At 35.5% G+C, this 20,620-nt stretch overlaps 1 protein-coding gene across 1 annotated transcript in view; it reads left to right on the top strand.

Moving 5' to 3' along the window:
* The window catches only part of MDGA2 (MAM domain containing glycosylphosphatidylinositol anchor 2), a 917,184-nt gene that overhangs the window by 835,388 nt on the left and 61,176 nt on the right, over positions 1–20,620 (top strand). Inside the window, exon 11 of the mRNA XM_070797384.1 lies at positions 17,881–18,058. Within this exon, the coding sequence (XP_070653485.1) occupies positions 17,881–18,058 (178 nt within the window). The remainder of the gene's footprint in view (positions 1–17,880; positions 18,059–20,620) is intronic.

Below are 20,620 nucleotides of genomic sequence, written 5' to 3'. Positions count from 1 at the left end.
ATGCTTTCCTAAGGCCCGCATGAATTCACTCTCCAGGATGTCTGACTCTGGATGAGTGACCACACCATCATGTTTATCCCGGTCATTAAGACATTTTTGTATAGTTCTTCTGTGTATTCTCACCACCTCTTTTTAATCTCTTCTGCCTCTATTAGGTCCTTGCGTTTCTCTCCTTTATCGTGCCCATCCTTGCATGAATGTTCCTTCACTATTTATGGACCCCTAATTCTTTAAAGGAAAACTTGCTAATGTGAACATTGAAATGTTTTAACTTGTATATTAAAAACATCTAAAAGATTTGATAAAAATAAACGTCTCACATATGAATTTTCTCAATTATTCTTTATATGTTAAAATAATTCTGTTTTTAGTTCCTCATCTGAGAATTATATTAGGTTCAGAAAAGTACTTAGTCTGCCTCACTGACATGCTCTGGGTGTATATATATATGTATGTATATATATATATATATATATATATATATATATATATATTCTTTTATGGGTTAAAATGTTTAAAATTATCACTTTTATTATTAATGCCAATGTTAATAAAGGCAATACTGTGATTTGTAACAAAATATTTCAAAGAAAATTTAAATTCTCTTATAAATTTTTCTTTTTATGAAGCTTTTTATGATATTTTTTTCTTTTTTAACAAATGTTTATTTTAAAATTACCTCTGTTTACAAACTGATTCTAATTGACTCAGAATAATTTAAAAGCTTATTCATTTTAGCTAGTATAAAATTATTTTGTATGTTCTAGATTTGACAATTCTAATTAGATGAATACAAAAGCAACCATCAAAAAATTGCTGTATTTAGTATCACATCAACTTCAAAAAACTGTTCCTTGTAAACCAAACTAACGTAATGAATAATCAAATAATGCTTAGTTAATTAGCAAAACCACAACACGAGATAAAGTAGGAACTTTTACACATAACATGATGAGCACATGTATTAGTCTAAGTTCAACTAGTTCTTGATGAAAAATAAGTAAATTATATTGGCCATCTGACACAGTGGCTCTGTAATGGAAGTGAGGAAGGAAAATTCTTTGGAAACAGAATAAAGTTACCTCAAGTCAAGTATAGAATTGGACATTTTGGTCAAGATTAGAAAATAAAACTTTTGAAGTATCAAAATAAAAGGTATTATTTTGAGACAGTAAAAAGTCAAAACACGTAACAAATCATCAATTTTATCTGTAAAGGCTACACTGGGCTAACTCTCCCCTAACACTGAAATTAAAAGAATGTATTTCCTGACATAATAAAAATGATAATTGTATTTTCTGGTGAAATCTATTAAAATGGGAAATTAGGTTGTTTAACAGAAAAGAGAAACACTGACTACACTGTGTATATAGCTAGATGTCTGTGTATTCTCAGTACATTGGAGAATGCAGCAAATGAAGTACTGCCATACAAAGTAGTGTCAATCTTGAGAAAATGCATATTTGCTCCTCTGTAAAGTGCTCAATAGCATTACCTTGAACATGGAGCAGATTCTTAGTCATTATTAGTGGATAATATAAAGATATTATACCCATATATGAAACCATGGACTGTAGTCTACCAGGCTCCTCCATCCATGGGATTTTCCAGGCAAGAATATTGGAGTGGGTTGCCATTTCCCTCTCCAGGAGATCTTCCCGATCCAGGGATTGAACCCCGGTCTCCTGCACTGTAGGCAGTTGCTTTACAGTCTGAGCCACCAGGGAAGTCATATGAAACCATAAAGATAGACAAATAGTGGGAAGAATTCTGGTACTTGTGTATATACATTCTACATCAACACAATGCCATGACCATTTAGGTGCAGTTGTTTTGGAAAATAAAACAAAAACTCAGTTACAGAAAAATTATTATTATTTAAAATTGTTTTGTCTGCATAGCATGTGAGAACTTATTTCCGTAACCAGGGAACAAACCCAAGGCCCCTGAAGTCAAAGCCCGGAGTCTTAACCACTGGACTGCAAGGGAGGTCTTCGATTTTTTTTTTATCATAGCAAAAAAGCTTATATTTTGGAAGAAGATAGTTTTTTCTTTTTCAACCAATGTAACTTCTATGTATTCAAATATATGTTGGAAAAGTATAAAACCATATTTGGGAAAAGATAAAAAAGCACATCCCATGTATAGTTCTTTTTGTGGTGAGTGAAAAAAAAAATGTATCAAGTAAGAGGTAGATTGTGGGGTTATATAAATCTGTAAGATTTTATCTGTTTTTAAAGGATATCTAAGAAAAATATGATAAAATATTGAATTCACTTTATTGATAAATACATGGTTATTAGTTTATATATTCTCTATATGTTTCTGCATTTTAACCTTTTTCATAGTTTCAAAAGTATTTAAAATTAAAACGTTTCCATAGTACAGATGGTTGGTTTTTCTGGTCACACAGTCTAATGATCTTCAAACACTTACAGTAAATATTCAGCCAGCTCAGTTATTAGTAGAAAAAAATAGTAGATTATGATATAACATTAATAATGGAGCTCATCTATAGAACTAGATAGTACATAATATTCAAATATTCATCAGTTTCAGTGCTGCAGTGGATTTTGAAGACCACCCTCACCACTACTGAGGAAACTGCAGCTCTCAAATTTCTTGATGGGTCCGATAAAGCAACTAATAGTTATAAAATAGAAATTAAAAACAACTAACTAGACTTAGGAGAAGGCACTGGCACCCCACTCCAGTACTCTTGCCTGGAAAATCCCATGGACGGAGGAGCCTGGTAGGCTGCAGTCCATGGGGTCACTGAGGGTCAGACACGACTGAGTGACTTCACTTTCACTTTTCACTTTCATGCATTGGAGAAGGCAATGGCAACGCACTCCAGTACTCTTGCCTGGAAAATCCCACGGACGGAGGAGCCTGGTAGGCTGCAATCCATGGGGTCACTAACAGTTGGACACGACTGAGCGACTTCACTTTCACTTTTCACTTTCATGCATTGGAGAAGGCGATGGCAACCCACTCCAGTACTCTTGCCTGGAGAATCCCAGGGACAGGGGAGCCTGGTAGGCTGCCGTTTATGGGGTCACACAGAGTCGGACACGACTGAAGTGACTTAGCAGCACCAGTAGCAGCAGCAGCAGCAGCTTTAGTGACACTGCTTTATTCATTTACTGAGAAAAATTATTTTATCTTATTGGCCATAAACTAACTAAAATGTAACGGTTTTGTATCCCAGGAAATTTTTAAATCTAAATTTCCCAAGACTCATAAAAAATGTACACACAACTTGAAGTTATATCTAAAATGTATTAAAAATGTTTTATGTCATATTTTCATTGTCTTGTTCCCTCAACCATCCATTTTCAGTTCAACAGATACAGTATCTGTTAAAAGAATTTTGCTTAGTTTCTCCTTATTTTCATTTTTTTAATGCCAGTCTAATTAGGTGATTTTTTAATGAATGAGCAATAATATCAGTCAATGTTGTTGTGCAATGTTTATTATGAAAAGAGAATATTGTTGTTTTTTTTCCCTAAAATGCAGTAAGAGATGCTAATCTCTATTTATATATTTGTGTAAGCATTATTTTTGTTACTGTCTTTTCTTCTATGCCTATAATTTGAAAAACACTTGATAATTAAGACTTTTATCTTATGAATATTGAAATGAAACTATAACTGCTATATAGCTGGTTTCTATTATATAAAGTTTATGAAAATATATTAACTTGAGGCTTCTCCCTATAAGTGTCAAATTGATTGCCCAAATGGATAACTATTTGTCTATTTAAGTGGTATCATGCTAACGTATTATAAAAAAACCTAAAAATATTCATGGTGATATTGTAGATTTCAACAAAATTTAGCTGAATAGTTCATCAATGTACCCAGTAAGTGTTCAATAATGTTAGCTATTATTATAAATAACATTCCAAAATCATTGCACTCAGATAATTGGAGCAGGATAATAAGATTAAGTTACTTTGGTGGCAATGTATAGGATGGATAAGAATCAGAATTTACTGGTAGTAAATTTAATGAAAAAGCTGTTAGAGAAAGTTATTAATGAGATGCGGAGGGGTCAGGTGGTATTTGCAGGGTCAAAATACAAAGCTATCAGTTATAAATCCAGAGCATAGCAGTAGTAAAAAATAGATGTAAAGCTGTACACATGCATAAAAGGAAAGGTGTTATTATGATCCCCTTTATATCAGAGAAATGATATGCCAAGATGAAATGCCAAAATCAAAACCCTAAATAGTGATCTATTTTATATCCTGAAAAGAGTATCTTGTGAAGAAAGACGGTGCTTGAACTGCTTAATTCCAAGGTATCAGGGTAGAAATGCATGATGAATTAAGGTTTAGGTTGAGGTGTCCTTGCACCTGCTGATCTAAGCATGACAAGAAAACAATTAGACTGTTATTTCCAAACTTGATAGGAAACCAGTTTTTCTTCTATAGTGATTTATCACTACCTGCTAAAGAATGATTATTTTTACTGTTATTCATGGTCTCTTGGGTGGTTTTCAGTGTTGTTTTGTTTCAACAGATGAAAGTAAAAAAAGCATGGTTGAAGGGATACACCAGTAACACATGCAAATTTCTTCCTGAGGCAATATAAAATACTCTGTCATTTACTGATTTATGTAACAGTTATGAGCGCAGAGCTCAGCACAAACAGAGCATACATTCATTGGAGTCCTGAAATAAAATTCAAAAGCAGAATCTGAATTCTCTTAAACTGTCAGGACTCACAGAATCAAAACCTTTTTTATGCTTAACCTTCCTCCAAAAGAAAGATTCATTATCTTAAGTCTATCACCCCTTGCTATGTAATTCAGTTCAACATAATTAGGCCTTCCTAAGTGTAAAAATTCTTTATCACTTTTGCAAAGGAATGCAAATAAAGTACACATTGATTTGAAAAATTTGTGAAGGCAACATATTAATATAAATATTAGGAACAAAATAATAGTAATCAAGATTAAAAGGGTAGCCTTGAAATTGAGCAACATTGGGTTCTTATTTCATCTTTTGCTTCTTATCAACTGTGTGACCTAGAAAAGTTTATCAGTTCTTTAAGTGTGAGTTTCCTTGACTGAGGAAATAAATATAATAATTCTAACTTCATTGGAGTTTTATAAAAATTAAATGAAAAATAGTGTATAAAATCTTCAGTAGCTAGTATTTTTTAATTCTCTTAGTAGACAAAATTACTTAAATAATTTAGTTGAGTATGACCAACTGTCATACCAAAGTTCCATAAACTGTGGAAATGAACTGAACATACTTTTAAATGATCAGCCTTTCTTGTGTTCAGGGGCTGAATTAAAAGGCATACTATACAGAAGTCATCATTTATGCACCCAGCTCCCTGCAGTCAGAATTGGAGGGATCCTGATTATCACTGCAGATGGTGATTGCAGCCACGAAATTAAAAGACGCTTACTCCTTGGAAGGAAAGTTATGACCAACCTAGATAGTATATTCAAAAGCAGAGATATTACTTTGCCAACAAAGGTCCATCTAGTCAAAGCTATGGTTTTTCCAGTGGTCATGTATGGATGTGAGAGTTGGACTGTGAAGAAAGCTGAGCGCCGAAGAATTGATGCTTTTGATCTGTGGTGTTGGAGAAGACTCTTGAGAGTCCCTTGGACTGCAAGGAGATCCAACCAGTCCATTCTGAAGGAGATCAGCCCTGGGATTTCTTTGGAAGGAATGATGCTAAAGCTGAAACTCCAGTACTTTGGCCACCTCATGCGAAGAGTTGACTCACTGGAAAAGACTCTGATGCTGGGAGGGATGGGGGGCAGGAGTAGAAGGGGACGACAGAGGATGAGATGGCTGGATGGCATCACCAACTCAATGGAGGTGAGTTTGAGTGAACTCCGGGAGTTGGTGATGGACAGGGAGGCCTGGCGTGCTGCAATTCATGGGGTCGCAAAGAGTCGGACATGACTGTACGACTGAACTGAACTGATACTCAAAGAAAGTATATAAATAAAGAGAATCTTTATGTAAGCTCAATCTTCTTGATTAATTTCTAATGCCTATGTAAAGAACACCATAGTTGTCAAGTTTGTTCCTAGAATCTTAGATATAGTATTGAAATATGAATATACTGTATTTACATTTTTAAAATTAAAAATGAGTGTTGTATTATACTCTTTAAAAGAAACATATTCCATTTTTAACAGACTCATCACTTGTGTCTTTGTTTTACAATTTTACTTATTTCTTTATTTTTTTATTTTTGGCTACGCTGGGTCTTTATTGCTGTGTGGGGCTTTTCTCTAGTTTCAGCAAATGGGGGCTATTGCAACAGTGTGTGGGGTTCTCATTACAGTGACTTCTCTTGTTGCAGAGCCCAGGCTCTAGGGCACACAGGCTTCAGTATTTGCAGTGTGTGGGCTCAGAAGTTATGGCTCCCAGGCCCTAGAGCACAGGCCAGTTTGGTGCGTGGGCTTAGTTGCTCCACGGCATGTGGGATCTTCCCAGATCAGGGATCAAACTCATGTCTCCTGCATTGGCAGGTGGATTCTTTACCACTGAGCCGCCAGGGAAATCCCTCTTGTGTCTTTAGAATTCATGTTTCTCATAATGGGACCACTTCACCACAGGTAGAGTTATGATAGTTTGACCAGGACCAAAGTGACAATTTTTCTGAGCTAGAACCACCCATATTAATTTGTATTACACATTAACACATGTGCTTAAGTTTGCTGCTAAGTCGCTTCAGTTGTGTCTGACTCTGTGCAACCCCACAGATGGCAGCCCACCAGGCTCTCCCGTCCCTGGGATTCTCCAGGCAAGAACACTGGAGTGGGTTGCCATTTCCTTCTCCAATGCATGAAAGTGAAAAGTGAAAGTGAAGTCGCTCAGCCATGTCCGACTCTTCGCGACCCCATGGACTGCAGCCTACCAGGCTTCTCTGTCCATGGAATTCTCCAGGCAAGAGTACTGGAGTGGGGTGCCATTGCCTTCTCCATGTTTAAGTTTAGATGGGAGCTTTTCCATATGTTCAAATTTTGATAGACTTTAAAATATTTTACTATAATCATAGTATAAAGTACATCATTATCCAAAAAATGTGCAACCATCAGAAAATGGTTTGGGAGATGAAGTGTAGTTATTAGGACTTTATATTACTAACTCAAAACAAAAAAACTACTCTTTATTAACTGAATCAAAGATCATTTTTGTATTAAATCAATATCTTCATATGTCGTATTAAATATAAGAACTTTTAAATTCTATCAAATTGTGAGTTTAAACTGTATTTTCTGATATAGTTTACATTTATGCCTACAATTCACCATTAAAGTATTACTAACTTCATAAAACCGTAGAAGGCAATGGCAACCTGCTCCAGTACTCTTGCCTGGAAAATCCCATGGACGGAGGAGCCTGGAAGGCTGCAGTCCATAGGGTCACTGACGGTCAGACACGACTGAGCAACTTCACTTTCACTTTTCACTTTTATGCATTGGAGAAGGAAATGGCAACCCACTCCAGTATTCTTGCCTGGAGAATCCCAGGGATGGCGGAGCCTGGTGGGCTGCCATCTATGGGATCACACAGAGTCAGACACAACTGAAGCGACTTAGCAACTTATCGAACTTCATAAAACAGAAAAGAAATTATCTCATATTCATATAACAAGATACACATATTCTGCAGAGTTAAGAAAAAAAAATTTTTTCCCCTGAAGCATTCCCTAAATTGTGTTAACAGTTACCTTTCAAATGCCAAATATGTTAGAAAGGATCTAAAATGTTCATTCAAGGGGCAGGAAAAAAAGACTAGCAAGATTCATTTGAAATTCAATTCATTCTATATGTCTTCTGAGGCACCATATTTAGTATTTTCTCCTGTTTATATTGTTTTACTCTTATCAGATATTTTTATCTGGGAAACAATAATTATATGTATTAATAGAATAAGTGGAAATGTAATAATAAATCTAAAGTTAATTATTTACCTACCACTTTGAATTGTTTGTGGTTAAATTAAATAACAAAATAGAATATCCTAGTACATAGCAATCACTCAATAAACATTAACTCTTTAAAATATCCTCATGTAACTCTTCCATTATAAAGTCACATTGAGAATGTAAAGTCACATTAATAAATATGTACTAAGCATTTGTTGTTGTTGTTTAGTTGCTAGGTTGTGTCCAAATCTTTTGAGACCCAGTGGACTGTAACCTGCCAGTCCATGAGATATCCTCAGCAAGAATACTGGAGTGGGTTGCCAATTCCATCTCCAAGGGATCTTCCTGTCCCAGGGATGAAACCTGCATCTCCTGCACTGCAGGCAGATTCTTTACCTCTGAGCCCACCAGGGAGGCCCACTAAACACTTAAGACTTGGCAAAATTCTAGTCTTTACTCAACGTTTACTTACTACAGAAACATTCGGTTCAGTTCAGTTGCTCAGTCGTGTCCAAGTCTTTGTGACCCCAAGGGCTGCAGCACGCCAGGCCTCCCTGTCCATCACCAACTCACAGTTACTCAACCTCATGTCCATTGAGTTCGTGATGCCATCTCATCCTCTGTCGTCACCTTCTCCACCCACCTTCAAGCTTTCCCAGCATCAGGGGCTTTTCCAGTGAGTCAGTTCTTCACATCAGGTGGCCAAAGGATTTGAGTTTCAGCTTCAGCATCAGTCCTTCCAATGAATATTCAGAACTGATTTCCTTTAGGATGGACTGATTTGATCTCCTTGCTGTCCAAGGGGCTCTCAAGAGTCTTCTCCAACACCACAGTTCAAAAGCATCAATTATTCAGTGTTCAGCTTACTTTATAGTCCAACTCTCACATCCATACATGACTACTGGAAAACTATACCTTTGACCAGATGGACCTTTGTTGGCAAAGTAATATCTCTGCTTTTTAATAAGCATAAGTTTTCTTCCAAGGAGCAAGTGTCTTTTAAATTTCATGGCTGCAGTCACCATATGCAGTGAATTTGAGCCAAAAAATAAATAAATAGTCTGTCACTGTTTCCATCGTTTCCCCAACTATTTGCCACAAAGTGATGGGACCAGATGCCATGATCTTAGTTTTCTGAATGTTGAGTTTTAAGCCAACTTTTTCATTCTCCTCTTTCACTTTCATCAAGAGGCTCTTTAATTCTTTGCTTTCTGCCATATGTGTGGTGTCATCTGCATATCTGAGGTAATTGATATTTCTCCCAGCAATCTTGATTCCAGCTTGTGCTTCATCCAGTTCAGCATTTCTCATGATGTACTCTGCATATAAGATAAATAAGTAGGGTGAAAATATACAGCCTTGACATACTCCTATCCCAATTTTGAATCTGAGTCTGTTGTCCCATGTCTAGTTCTAACTGTTGCTTCTTGACCTGCATACAGATTTCTCAAGAGACAGGTTAGGTGGTCTGGTATTACCATCTCTTGAAGAGTCTTCCACAGTTTGTTGGGATCCACACAAAGTCTTTGGCATTGTCAATAAAGCAGAAGTAGATGTTTTTCTGGAACTCTCTTGCTTTTTTGACGAACCAACGGATGTTGGCAATTTGATCTCTGGTTCCTCTGCCTTTTCTAAGTCCAGCTTGACCATCTGGAAACTCACAGTTCACATACTGTTGAAGCCTGGTTTGGAGAATTTTGAGCATTACTTTACCTTTTTATATTATTTATTTATTTGCTTTTGGCCATGTTGCATCTTCATTGCTGCATGGGCTTTTCTCTAGTTGCAGTGAGTGGTGGCTACTCTCTACTGGTGTGTGCAGGCTTCTTCTCATCATGGTGGCTTTTTCTGTCGTGGATCAGGGGCTCTAGGGCATGTGGGCTTCAGTAGTTGCAGCACGTGGGCTCAGTAGTTGTGGCTTCCAGGCTTTAGAGCACAGGCTCAGGAGTTGTAGCACATGGCCTCAGTTACTCTGTGGCATGCAGAATCTTCCTGGACCAAGGATTGAATTTGTGTCTCCTCCATTGGCAGGTGGGTTCTTTACCACTGAGCCACCAAGGAAGCACAGCATTCAATTTTGTAGGGTGCTAAACTCCCTTTTTGGAGAAGGAAATGGCAACCCACTCCAGTGTTCTTGCCTGGAGAATCCCATGGAGGAGAAGCCTGGTAGGCTGCAGTCCATGGGGTCGCACGGAATCGGACACGACTGAAGCGACTTAGCAGCAGCAGCAAACTCCTTTTATCTTATAAATAAAACTCCTTTTATCCAGTGTTCTGTTCTAATATTTGTCATCATTTTTCTTGAACTATATTTTTAACTTCAAGCCATATTGTTGTTCAGTCGCTAAGTCATGTCTGACTCTGCGACTCCTGGACTGCAGCATGTCAGGCCTCCCTGTCCTTCACTATCTCCTGAAGTTTGCTCAAATTCATGTCCATTGAGTCAGTGACACTATGTAGACATCTTATCCTCTGCTGACCTCTTCTCCTTTTGCCTTCAATCTGTCCCAGCATCAAGGTCTTTTCCAATGTATCAGCTCTTCACATCAGGTGGCCAAAGTGTTAGTTTCAACTTCAGCATCAGTCCTTCTAATGAATATTCAGGACTGATTTCCTTTAGGATTGACTGGTTTAATCTCCTTGCTGTCCAAGGGACTGTCAAGAGTCTTCTCCAGCGCCACACTTCAAAAGCATCAATTCTTTAGCACTCAGCCTTCTTTATGGTCCAGCTCTCATATCTGTACATGACTACTGGAAAAACCATAGCTTTGACTATATGTACCTTTGTCAGGAAAGTGATGTCTCTGCTTTTTAATATGCTGTCTAGTTTTGTCATAGCTTTCCTTCCAAGGAGCAAGTGTCTTTTAATTTCATGGCTTCCGTGATTTTGGAGCCCCCCAAAATAAAGTCTGTCACTGTTTCCATTGTTTCCCCTCTATTTTCCGTGAAGTAATGGGGCTGGAAGCCATAATCTTAGTTTCATCTGAATGTTGATCCTTAAGCCATGGCACACACTATATTTAGGAAATCTTAGACTTAGTTTTTTTCTACTTCTATTTCTTCCATTTTTAGGATCACTAGGCAATCCTATTTCATTAGGTTGTCACTAAAGACTTTGTTCTATGTACCTAATATTTAGTTCTCAATTTTTAAATCATCCTTGAAAAATATTTACAAGGTCTTTCATCTATGTACCATGATGTTTGCCAAAGACTTCTGTATATCCACTTTGTAGCCCTCTGTCTGGCAGCAAAGGCTCACCAAGGTAGGCAAGGACAGAAAACTTCATGAAAGACAGATTCACTGAAGCTGTATACCCACCCCATGCTGTCTTTACATAAGGGTTTTTGTTTTGTTTTGTTTTTTAATCAGGTAACTATTTTGATAAGAAATATAAATTAGACAAACTACAGGGAGTAAGTTTCAAAATATTTAAAGCTAAATGCAGATTGTCATTCATATACCATGTAAATTTAAAATGTTGATTACAAAAGACAATTGGGAATTTGACATATTAACAAATGCACTTTTTATCTTGTAATTCTCTTTTATCTGCTACCCTCTCATTATTTAAAATCACAACAAAGGAGGATGAGGTTTATAGTCCAAGTACATGATGAATACAAACCCATAAATGCATACCAGTACAAAATTAAAAAGATAGTAAATGAGATTTGAATAGATTTTATAAAACCTAAGGAAATCTGGTAGCTTCAAAAGCCTAGACTTTAAATCAAACAAGAGGTCATAGAAGTGAGCTGGAGGTGGTTGAGTGAGGAAAGGCATTGAGTTTCAGAATAAAAATATAGGAAGATATTCCAGTGCAAATACACAGAGTCCTCAGGTATGAGGAATATTTTAGTAAAAGTAAAAGAACAAGAACATAAGTCCTAGAATTTTCCTGAGAAAGGTAACTACAACCCACTTGAATAAGAAAGAAATGGGCTCACTTTCCCATAGGTAGCTCTGAAAGACTACAGGAATTGCCTTGAGGCTTTGGGTTTTGCCTGAGGGATCCCTTGAGTATTGTAGTATCCCTTGAGTATTCATCAACTGAATCTGATTTGCAGAGACTAGGGTCTGGTAAGTATTTTGCTTTACTGTGTTATAGGTGAAACAGGATTCCCCAAAGCCCTGAAAAAGGGCAGAGATGGTGCTTTTAGACCAAAAGAACTTATGATTTGTCTAAGAAAGATGCAGATTTAATAGAAATATTGACCATAGGCCAAGGCAGTTGCAAAAACTAAGGATGCTAGTACCAACAAGAAAGAGCCAATGAATTTGACTGAATCGAGAGAGTATCAGGAGGAAACAGTAATCCAAGCGACACTTGTACCCTGCACCAGCAGACCAAGGGCACTTAAGCTGGGGTATGGGCTTCCCCTGCCTCTGCCCCATCTAAGTACTTCCCTAGGTGATAACCACTACACAAAGTGATTGGGTTAAATTTATCAAGTTCAAACCCTGAACATGTTGAGTTTAACTTGGATTGACAAGAATTAGTATTTCATCAACAGAAATGAGGTAAATAGAAATCAATTTTAGAAAAATAAAGAATATACAATTTTGAGGAGAAGCACATTAATGCATATGAAATTGATACTTTCTCCAGTTACTATTGAATATAGCTTTCTAATACTCTTCTATGTCATGCTATAAAATTATTCTGAGCCTTTCTCTCTAGAAGTCAGAATTTCCAGATAATGTGTGTATTTCAGGTTACAGATCTTGGCATTCAGAAAAATTATGGCTCATTTCATCTTCAAATAGTGAAAAAGGTCCTCTAGACTATGCGAAAGGAACATATCTGCTAGGAAAAGAAGTTACATAATTTTTTTTTTAATTGAAATGATAAATACTTTATTGCTTTCATATCAACATGCTCACAGGTATGCTCTGGAACTGTCCACTGTGGTTATGGTTTGGGTCCTATGTTCTTTGGGGGTTTTGTGGTATTACCTCCAAACAGTGGGCTAATGTTGTATTTTCTTTTGTGTATATGCATTTAATTTTCTATTTTTACATTTTGCACAGTTCACTGAGGTATATTAAGTGTTTAATTGCTTATTCTTCAACTGCGGAAGTATATACTTTCATTATAGTTGTACGTTAAAGATTTAGAATCAAAGTTATTGCTTTTTTAATACACATATGAAGTTATATATTGAAGAGTTTTAATAAATAACAGCATCAATGTATCTGCCAACTAAAATTACTTGAGTAGAGCATCTCATTATAGAAACAGAATACCTACAGTCTCCTTTTGGGATCTGTTATAAATATTGAGTGATATTAAATGTATTTAACATCCAGAAAAGTATACCTTGATTAAAATTGTATGCCATTAGATAATAAAACAATGTTAAAATTCTGTGGGTTTAAACTACTTTTATAATCTGAAATAATAATACATTGTCCTTAGTTCACACATAATAATTTAAAGTCCAAAGACAAGAAATTTTCATTTATATTATATTGTTTTATAGAACTGTTAGTCTCCAAAATAGATAGGAACTTTGTAATGTCTAGTATCAGCTATGCATAAGTAAATTACTTTCTGTTGAATTAGGTTTCATGTACATTTTTACCAGTGTTTGTAAATATAGTGACTATATGCAGTTATCACTAAGTTAGATTTCCTGCTCCACTCATTGGGTCAGTTGAATATACACTGTGTACTGGAATTTAATCTTGTCACATCGTTATGTAGTTAATGACCAGATGCTATAGGTAAAAAAAAATTAATAAGAAATTATTCCTGTTTATAGTCTATGTGCAAAAAAGTACTATTAACTGTATTATAACCAAATATATAAAAATACTAGTGAAAACAAGGGAGTAATAAATTCTGGGAAAACAAAGGAGAAGATGATGCTAGATTAAGTAATTTTGGGTGTAACCAAATTTTGTAGCTGCTACTCTCCAGACAACCTTAGGAGAGCTACAGAAACTTCCTTCTGCCTCAGTTTCCTCAATTTGTATAATACGGCTGGTATTAGTTCCTGCTTACTAAGGGTTGTGCTAGACTAAATACAGTAGATATAATACAGTTAACATGGTGCCTGGCGGAAACATAGTTGCTGTTGCTAAGTCACTTCGGTTGTGTCCGACTCTGTGCGACCCCAGAGACGGCAGCCCACCAGGCTCCCCCATCCCTGGGATTCTCCAGGCAAGAACACTGGAGTGGGTTGCCATTTCCTTCTCCAATGCATGAAAATGAAAAGTGAAAGTGAAGTCGCTCAGTCATGTCTGACTCTTAGCTACCCCATGGACTGCAGCCTACCAGACTCCTCCGTCCATGGGGTTTTCCAGGCAAGAGTACTGGAGTGGGGTACCATTGCCTTCTCCGACATAGTATGCAGATACATACAAATTAATGTAGCAGGATGTTTTTGTTGTTTGTTATCTGATCTGAAATCACAAGTTAGACAGTAATCAATGTAAAAGTATAGAAGAAACCACTAGTATTAATGCTGTGGTCTAGCCTGTCTGTGGAGAAGGAAATGGAAACCTGCTCCAGTATTCTTGCCTGGAAAATCTTATGGACAGAGGAGTTAATGGGCTACAGTCCATGGGGTCGCACGAGTTGGACAAGAGTTAGCGACAAAACTCTAGCCCTGCTGAGCTGCACCAAATACAGACCCTGGATCACCTGCTTCCAAATTACCCTGTAAAGGAGAAGGTGCTTTTTAAAAAATTACGTATTTCTAAACTCACCAAAAAATTGTTTCTAGACTTCACAGAATCAAAATACTTACTGGTAGCTAAGACTTGGAATTTTTGGTTTTTAATCATGATTGTCCCATGACTCTCATGCTTGCCTAAAAGTGGGAACCATTAATACAGAGTATTAACCACACCAGATACAAAACTCCAGAGACTATTAACATTTTGAACTCAGGAAAAGGAAAAGCTGCACAGAAGTGGATGAGTAGCCACAGATGTAGATGAGGGAAGCTGTTGATACAAGGAAACAGTCTTAAAATTCAAGGGAGAAAAAGCTTTAAGAAGACTCATGGTTGCCTGTTTCTAACTCTTATTCTGAAATTATCTCTTTGAAAAACAAAGAAATATTTTAGGCATAGGCAAAATAATGTAAGTATTTTTATATACCTGCTACCAATCTAAAAAATTAAAAATCACCTGAGTGTTCTGCTGCTGCTGCTGCTGCTAAGTCGCTTCAGTCGTGTCCGACTCTGTGCAACCCCATAGACGGCAGCCCACCAGGCTCCCCCGTCCCTGGGATTCTCCAGGCAAGAACACTGGAGTGGGTTGCCATTTCCTTCTCCAATGCATGAAGGTGAAAAGTGAAAGTGAAGTCACTCAGTCGTGTCTGACTATCCCCTCACAATTGCAAATTCTCTTCTTGATGCTCTCCTATCCCACATGACCAAGTATTTACTATTTTCTGCATTTCTTTATACTTGACTATATATCTATGCATCCCTTTTCAAAGTACATATTTTGAACTTAAATTTTATAATACATCTGCTTTAAAGTTGATTTTACCTCAATATTACTTTTGTTAAATCCATCTATGATGATGTATTGTGGCTTAGGTTCATTTTTCATGCTCTATACTGAATTATGTTTTATCAAAAGTTTACAATTTGATTATCCTATCTCCTACTGATGTTTAGATAATTCTCTGTTTTCTATGCCATAAATATTTCTGTTTCCTGTGTATACAAGTTTATCTGTTCTCATTGTAATAGTGTTTTTATTGCCAAATTGCTCTCCATACTTAGACCAATTTACATACTCAAGACTATATTTTTAGGAGAAAGCTTTCTGTAGATCTCTTGATTTTTTGCATATCATATGTGCAGAGGCACTGTCTTTTTATTCCAGTCTATCTTTTCAAGGTTATTTTCATAGCAAACATCCTTAGAATATAGAGACCTCCTGTGGAGCAGAAGGAAAGCTCGTTTAATGTCTAGTATAATGAATATGTCTCCCTCTTGGGCAGTGGTTGGACAGATTTGGGTTCTTACTGTCACTTATAAGACTTAAGTCTTTTTAGCTCAGGATCCCAGAGATGTGATACAAACAGAAGGTACGTGCAAGATCCAACTAGTCACTTCTTCATCACGGTGGGGGATAGGGAGACAAAGGGAACTGGTTTGCAAGTAAAGCTTATGCTGTCTTCTGTGTTGTGAATCCTTTTCTCTGCCCCAGTATTCAGAATTCTTCTGCTGATGGCCCATGATACTATTGCAGGCTAAATTGTTTGCTTGTAACTAGACTAATATCTTACCCATCCACCCTCCCTTGCTCCAGATTCTTGACAGGTATAAATATTCTCAGTGTTTTGTGTTAACAACAAACCTTAATTTTATTATCTTTATAAGCTTCTGTTTTTCTCAGAAATAATTTTGTGGTTTTAATTTTCACTTCCTTGATTCACAATGAGGTTAGGACTTTTCTGTAATTCTTTATTTGTGCTTTCTCATTTATGAAATACCTGTTCCTATTAGACTCTTTACTATTGAATTATTTTTCTTATTTTGTTATAAGGGTTTTTAATACATTCTGGTTAACTGTATTTGTTCTAAGTATTTTTTCCAAACGTCTGCCTTTATTTTACCTGTTTATTGGGCAGCACCGATGAGATGAAATGTTTATGTTAAAATTTTGAATTTAATGTTAATTTCAATTTTAAGATTGACTAATTTATCATTCTTTTCTTTGTGCTTTTCTATTCTGTTTAAGAATATAACACCTTGTGTGAGATCATAATCATATTCTTCTGTGTTTTTCTAAAGATTTAACTTTTATCTTTTAAATGTAAGTATTTGATTTTCCTGAGACTATTCTTTCTAAGATATGTGATAGGGATCACATTCATGTATTTTTTTATATACCCAAGCAATTGAGTGGTATATATTTTCATGTATTCTATGTGAACAATTCCCCACATAAATTAATATAAGGGCTTTCTGTTCCATTTCATTATTTTGTTTGTCATTTGTCTAATCTTGTGCTAATAGCATGCACTTGAGATTTTCATTTCTAGAAATAGAGCAGGCTAGGCTATATAATTAACAGTAACCCACCCTCAGAAAACAAGCAAATAAACAAATATATGAAAAAATATATATGTGTGTATATATATACACACACACACACACACACATACATATATATGTTATTTCCGCCCCCCCCCCCACCCCGGTTGCTTAGCAGTAAAGAATCTGTCTGCCAATACAGGGGACACAGGTCTAATCCTTGGGTTAGGAAGATCTCCTGGAAAAAAAATGGCAACTCACCCCAGTATTCTTGTCTGGGAAATCCCATGGACAGAGGAGCCTGGCTGGTTATAGTCCATGGGGTCCCAAAGAGTCAGACATGATTTAGTGAGTAAACAACAACAATGGTATATACATATTAACATATATAGTATATATATTGCCTTTGCCTTCAGTTATTAACCAACCCAGACAAACTTGAACGTTGATTCTTATAGTTTGGCAGTGGTAAGGAATGAAAACCCAAGTCCTATCCAAAGCAAGGGCTTCCCAGATGACACTAAGTGTAAAGAACCCACCTTGCAACACAGGAGATATAAGAGACACAGGTTTGATCCCTGGGTTGGGAAGATCCCCTGGAGGAGGGCATGGCAACGCCATTCTAGTATTCCTGCCTGGAGAATCCCATGGATAGAGGAGCCTGCTGGGCAACAGTCCATAGGGTCACAAAGAGTTGGACGTGACTGAACCGGCTTAGCATCCAAAAAAAGAGACCATCTTCATTTTAATCTGTGACACCAAAAGGTTTGATATTTAAAGTAAAAGTGAACCATACTGTTAATGCCCCTTGCAGAATGTCAGAAACAAAGGTACATCTTTAATGAAATATAACTTTGTCCTAGGCCCTAAAGAATCTCCAGCAATAGTATTCTTAACCACATGATCAACACACAGTTAAAAATATCAGAAACATTATTATATAATTCTTTTAATTTCAGGCTGGACAGCAGCGATGGTGGGAACAAGAGATTAAAATAAATGGAAATATCCAAAAGGGAGAATTAATTACATATAACTTGACTGAGCTAATTAAACCAGAGGCTTATGAAGTCCGACTGACTCCTCTCACCAAATTTGGCGAAGGAGATTCAACAATTCGTGTCATCAAATATAGTGGTAAGTAGCTTTTTGTTTAAAAGAATTTATTTACATACTAAACTATCTAAAAAGTTGTAACTATCTACCAAATTTAGACACAAACTAAAATTTAACATACTGATTTTCTGGGCCATTAGTCAAGTGAGAAAAAAATCCTGTAATACTTAATCATTATAAATTTTAATATTTAGTTTTGAATATAGAGGTATAGACAAATGCTTAATTAACTTTGGACCTCAGAGATAATGTCATGAATGTCTTATTATTTTCTATGTCATAGTTATGAGGCAGTATGTATACATTTTTTACAAATTCTTAATGATTTTAAAATTTATATCATTAAGAAGTTAGGAAATGTGACTGAATTTTTAAGTTTTTTTCATTTTTTGGAGTAGTTTTAAATTCACATTAAACTGAGTAGGAAGTGCAGTGTTCCCATGTATGCCCTCTCCCTTGTCACAGCTTCCCCTACAATCTATGTCTTACATTAATGTGGCACATTGTTAACAATTGATTAACAAATATTGTACATTATTAAAGTCAATCGTTTATATCGGGAATCAGTCTTTATGTTACACAGTTTTGCATTTTCCAGAATGTTGGGTTGGAATCATGCAACATATAACCTTTCCAAACTAATTTACTGTATTTAGCAATATGCATTTAAAGCTTTTACATATATTTGTGTGGCCTGATAGCTCATTATTCTTTATTGTCAAGTAATATCCCATTGCATAGGTGTACCACAGTTTGTTTAACCATTCACTTATTGAACAACATCTTAGTTGATTTTTTTTCATCATTTTTTTTTCCTTTAGAACACTAAATTTAATATGTATGTGTTAGTGATAGTTTTCCTTTATAAACAATATGCATTTACTATTTCTTTACTATTTAAATGTCCTCCTTAAACAAATGTAGAAAATAGTGTAAAACTGTGACAAAGTTGATCAAAAACTTTATAATAGTTCAAATAGGAATAATGTTGATTGATATGATATTATTTTTCATATATACCTGACAGATTAATATTTTATCATTTGAAATTTATATGCATTTTTCGGCTGAAATTTATACTGTTCAAAGCCTAGCTCTAAGATCATCAGTGTATTTTGCACGGTTGTGTATGTTTTGTTACCTCAGTGGAGTATTTTTCTTTTTGATCAAGGCTTGAGTTTAAAAGATAATAGAATGAGGGTTTTGGCAGCTGAAGTTTTCCATTCTGTTTAGCATTAAGTACGTTTTCCTACTTACAGGGGCAACAGTGAATACTGTCAAAGTAAAAAATAAAGTGAAATTATTAAAACCTCACTAGAGTTATAAGATTACCTGTATTCGCTCTCATCAGTCAGAGTACATACTGGGCGTTACAAATTCAATTTTCATTAAAAAATGAAATATAGAATATATAATGGAATATTCATACAAGATCAAGGAATATAAAAACATTATAATCACTGCATATATTTTCTTGAATATGATTCTTTTTAAAATGTACATTTTTACCTTAATGATATAAATATTAGAGCAAAATAGCAATTGTTATTCTGTGATCACTTTCATGATTCCATCCAACAAACAACTACATCTCAGTATAATTGTCTAAAGTTTTAGCATCAAATATTTTTATAAAATATGAATTATCTCCTTCTAATATTTATGCTCCCTGCCCTCCAAGGTGTAAAACTGTAAACTACGTAATATGGAGGGCATTGGAAACCATAATTAATACTCATTCTTTTAAAGATGAAGATATTAAGACCCAGAAAGTTCAGTGTCCTGTCACATTAAACAATTATATGACATAATTAACTGATGAAAACTAGAGATCACTCCTAAATGACAGAAATCTTTACCTATTTGCTTAGTTTAGGAATTATTAGAACTTGTCTTACGGAGATATAAGAAAAAATCTTCAGAAACTCAATTTAATTTTTATTAAAAACTCTGATGTAACAAACAGAAATGAAAAATAAATCTGGAAAATCAGTACTGTGTTAAGTTCCAACTTTCCTTTTAACTAACTTTATAACTTGTCATGCTTATTAAAATCTTAAACATTTTAATTGAAATTTGCTTTTATATAGTATGGATTTGGGTAAAGTATACTTTAGTGTGTGTAAGCATACATTGTATATAGGCATCCATAATAAATTCAACATGCTATTGATAGTTTTAAAGAAGAAACGTAGACTCACTGCAATATTTCAAATTAGAATGGCAAATTTTTACCAGATTAATCATGATGTTTGTAGTGAATTTGCTGACTAAAATATTGTAGAAGTCTCAAAATTCAGTCTGGTCACAGGTAACATGTAGCTGTGACATTGCTTAGAACTAAATTATAATTCAAAGATGTTTACTTCTTTCAAAAACAATAGTTAAAATTAAAATTTATATTATCCTAATTATAAAATAAATTTAATTTCAATAATTAATTTTCAAATTAAAACATACTGATACCTTGAGGCTTTCGAGCTGGTGCTAGTGGTAAAGAACCCACCTGCAATGCAAGGGACATAATGAGATGCAGGTTTGATCCCTGGGTGTGGAAGATCACCTGGAGAAAGGCCTGGCAAC

The sequence above is a fragment of the Bos indicus genome, chromosome 10, assembly GCF_029378745.1.
Source record: "Bos indicus isolate NIAB-ARS_2022 breed Sahiwal x Tharparkar chromosome 10, NIAB-ARS_B.indTharparkar_mat_pri_1.0, whole genome shotgun sequence".
NCBI lineage: Eukaryota > Metazoa > Chordata > Mammalia > Artiodactyla > Bovidae > Bos > Bos indicus.
Note: the sequence above shows the minus strand (reverse complement) of the source record. Positions and strands in the feature narration are given on the sequence as shown.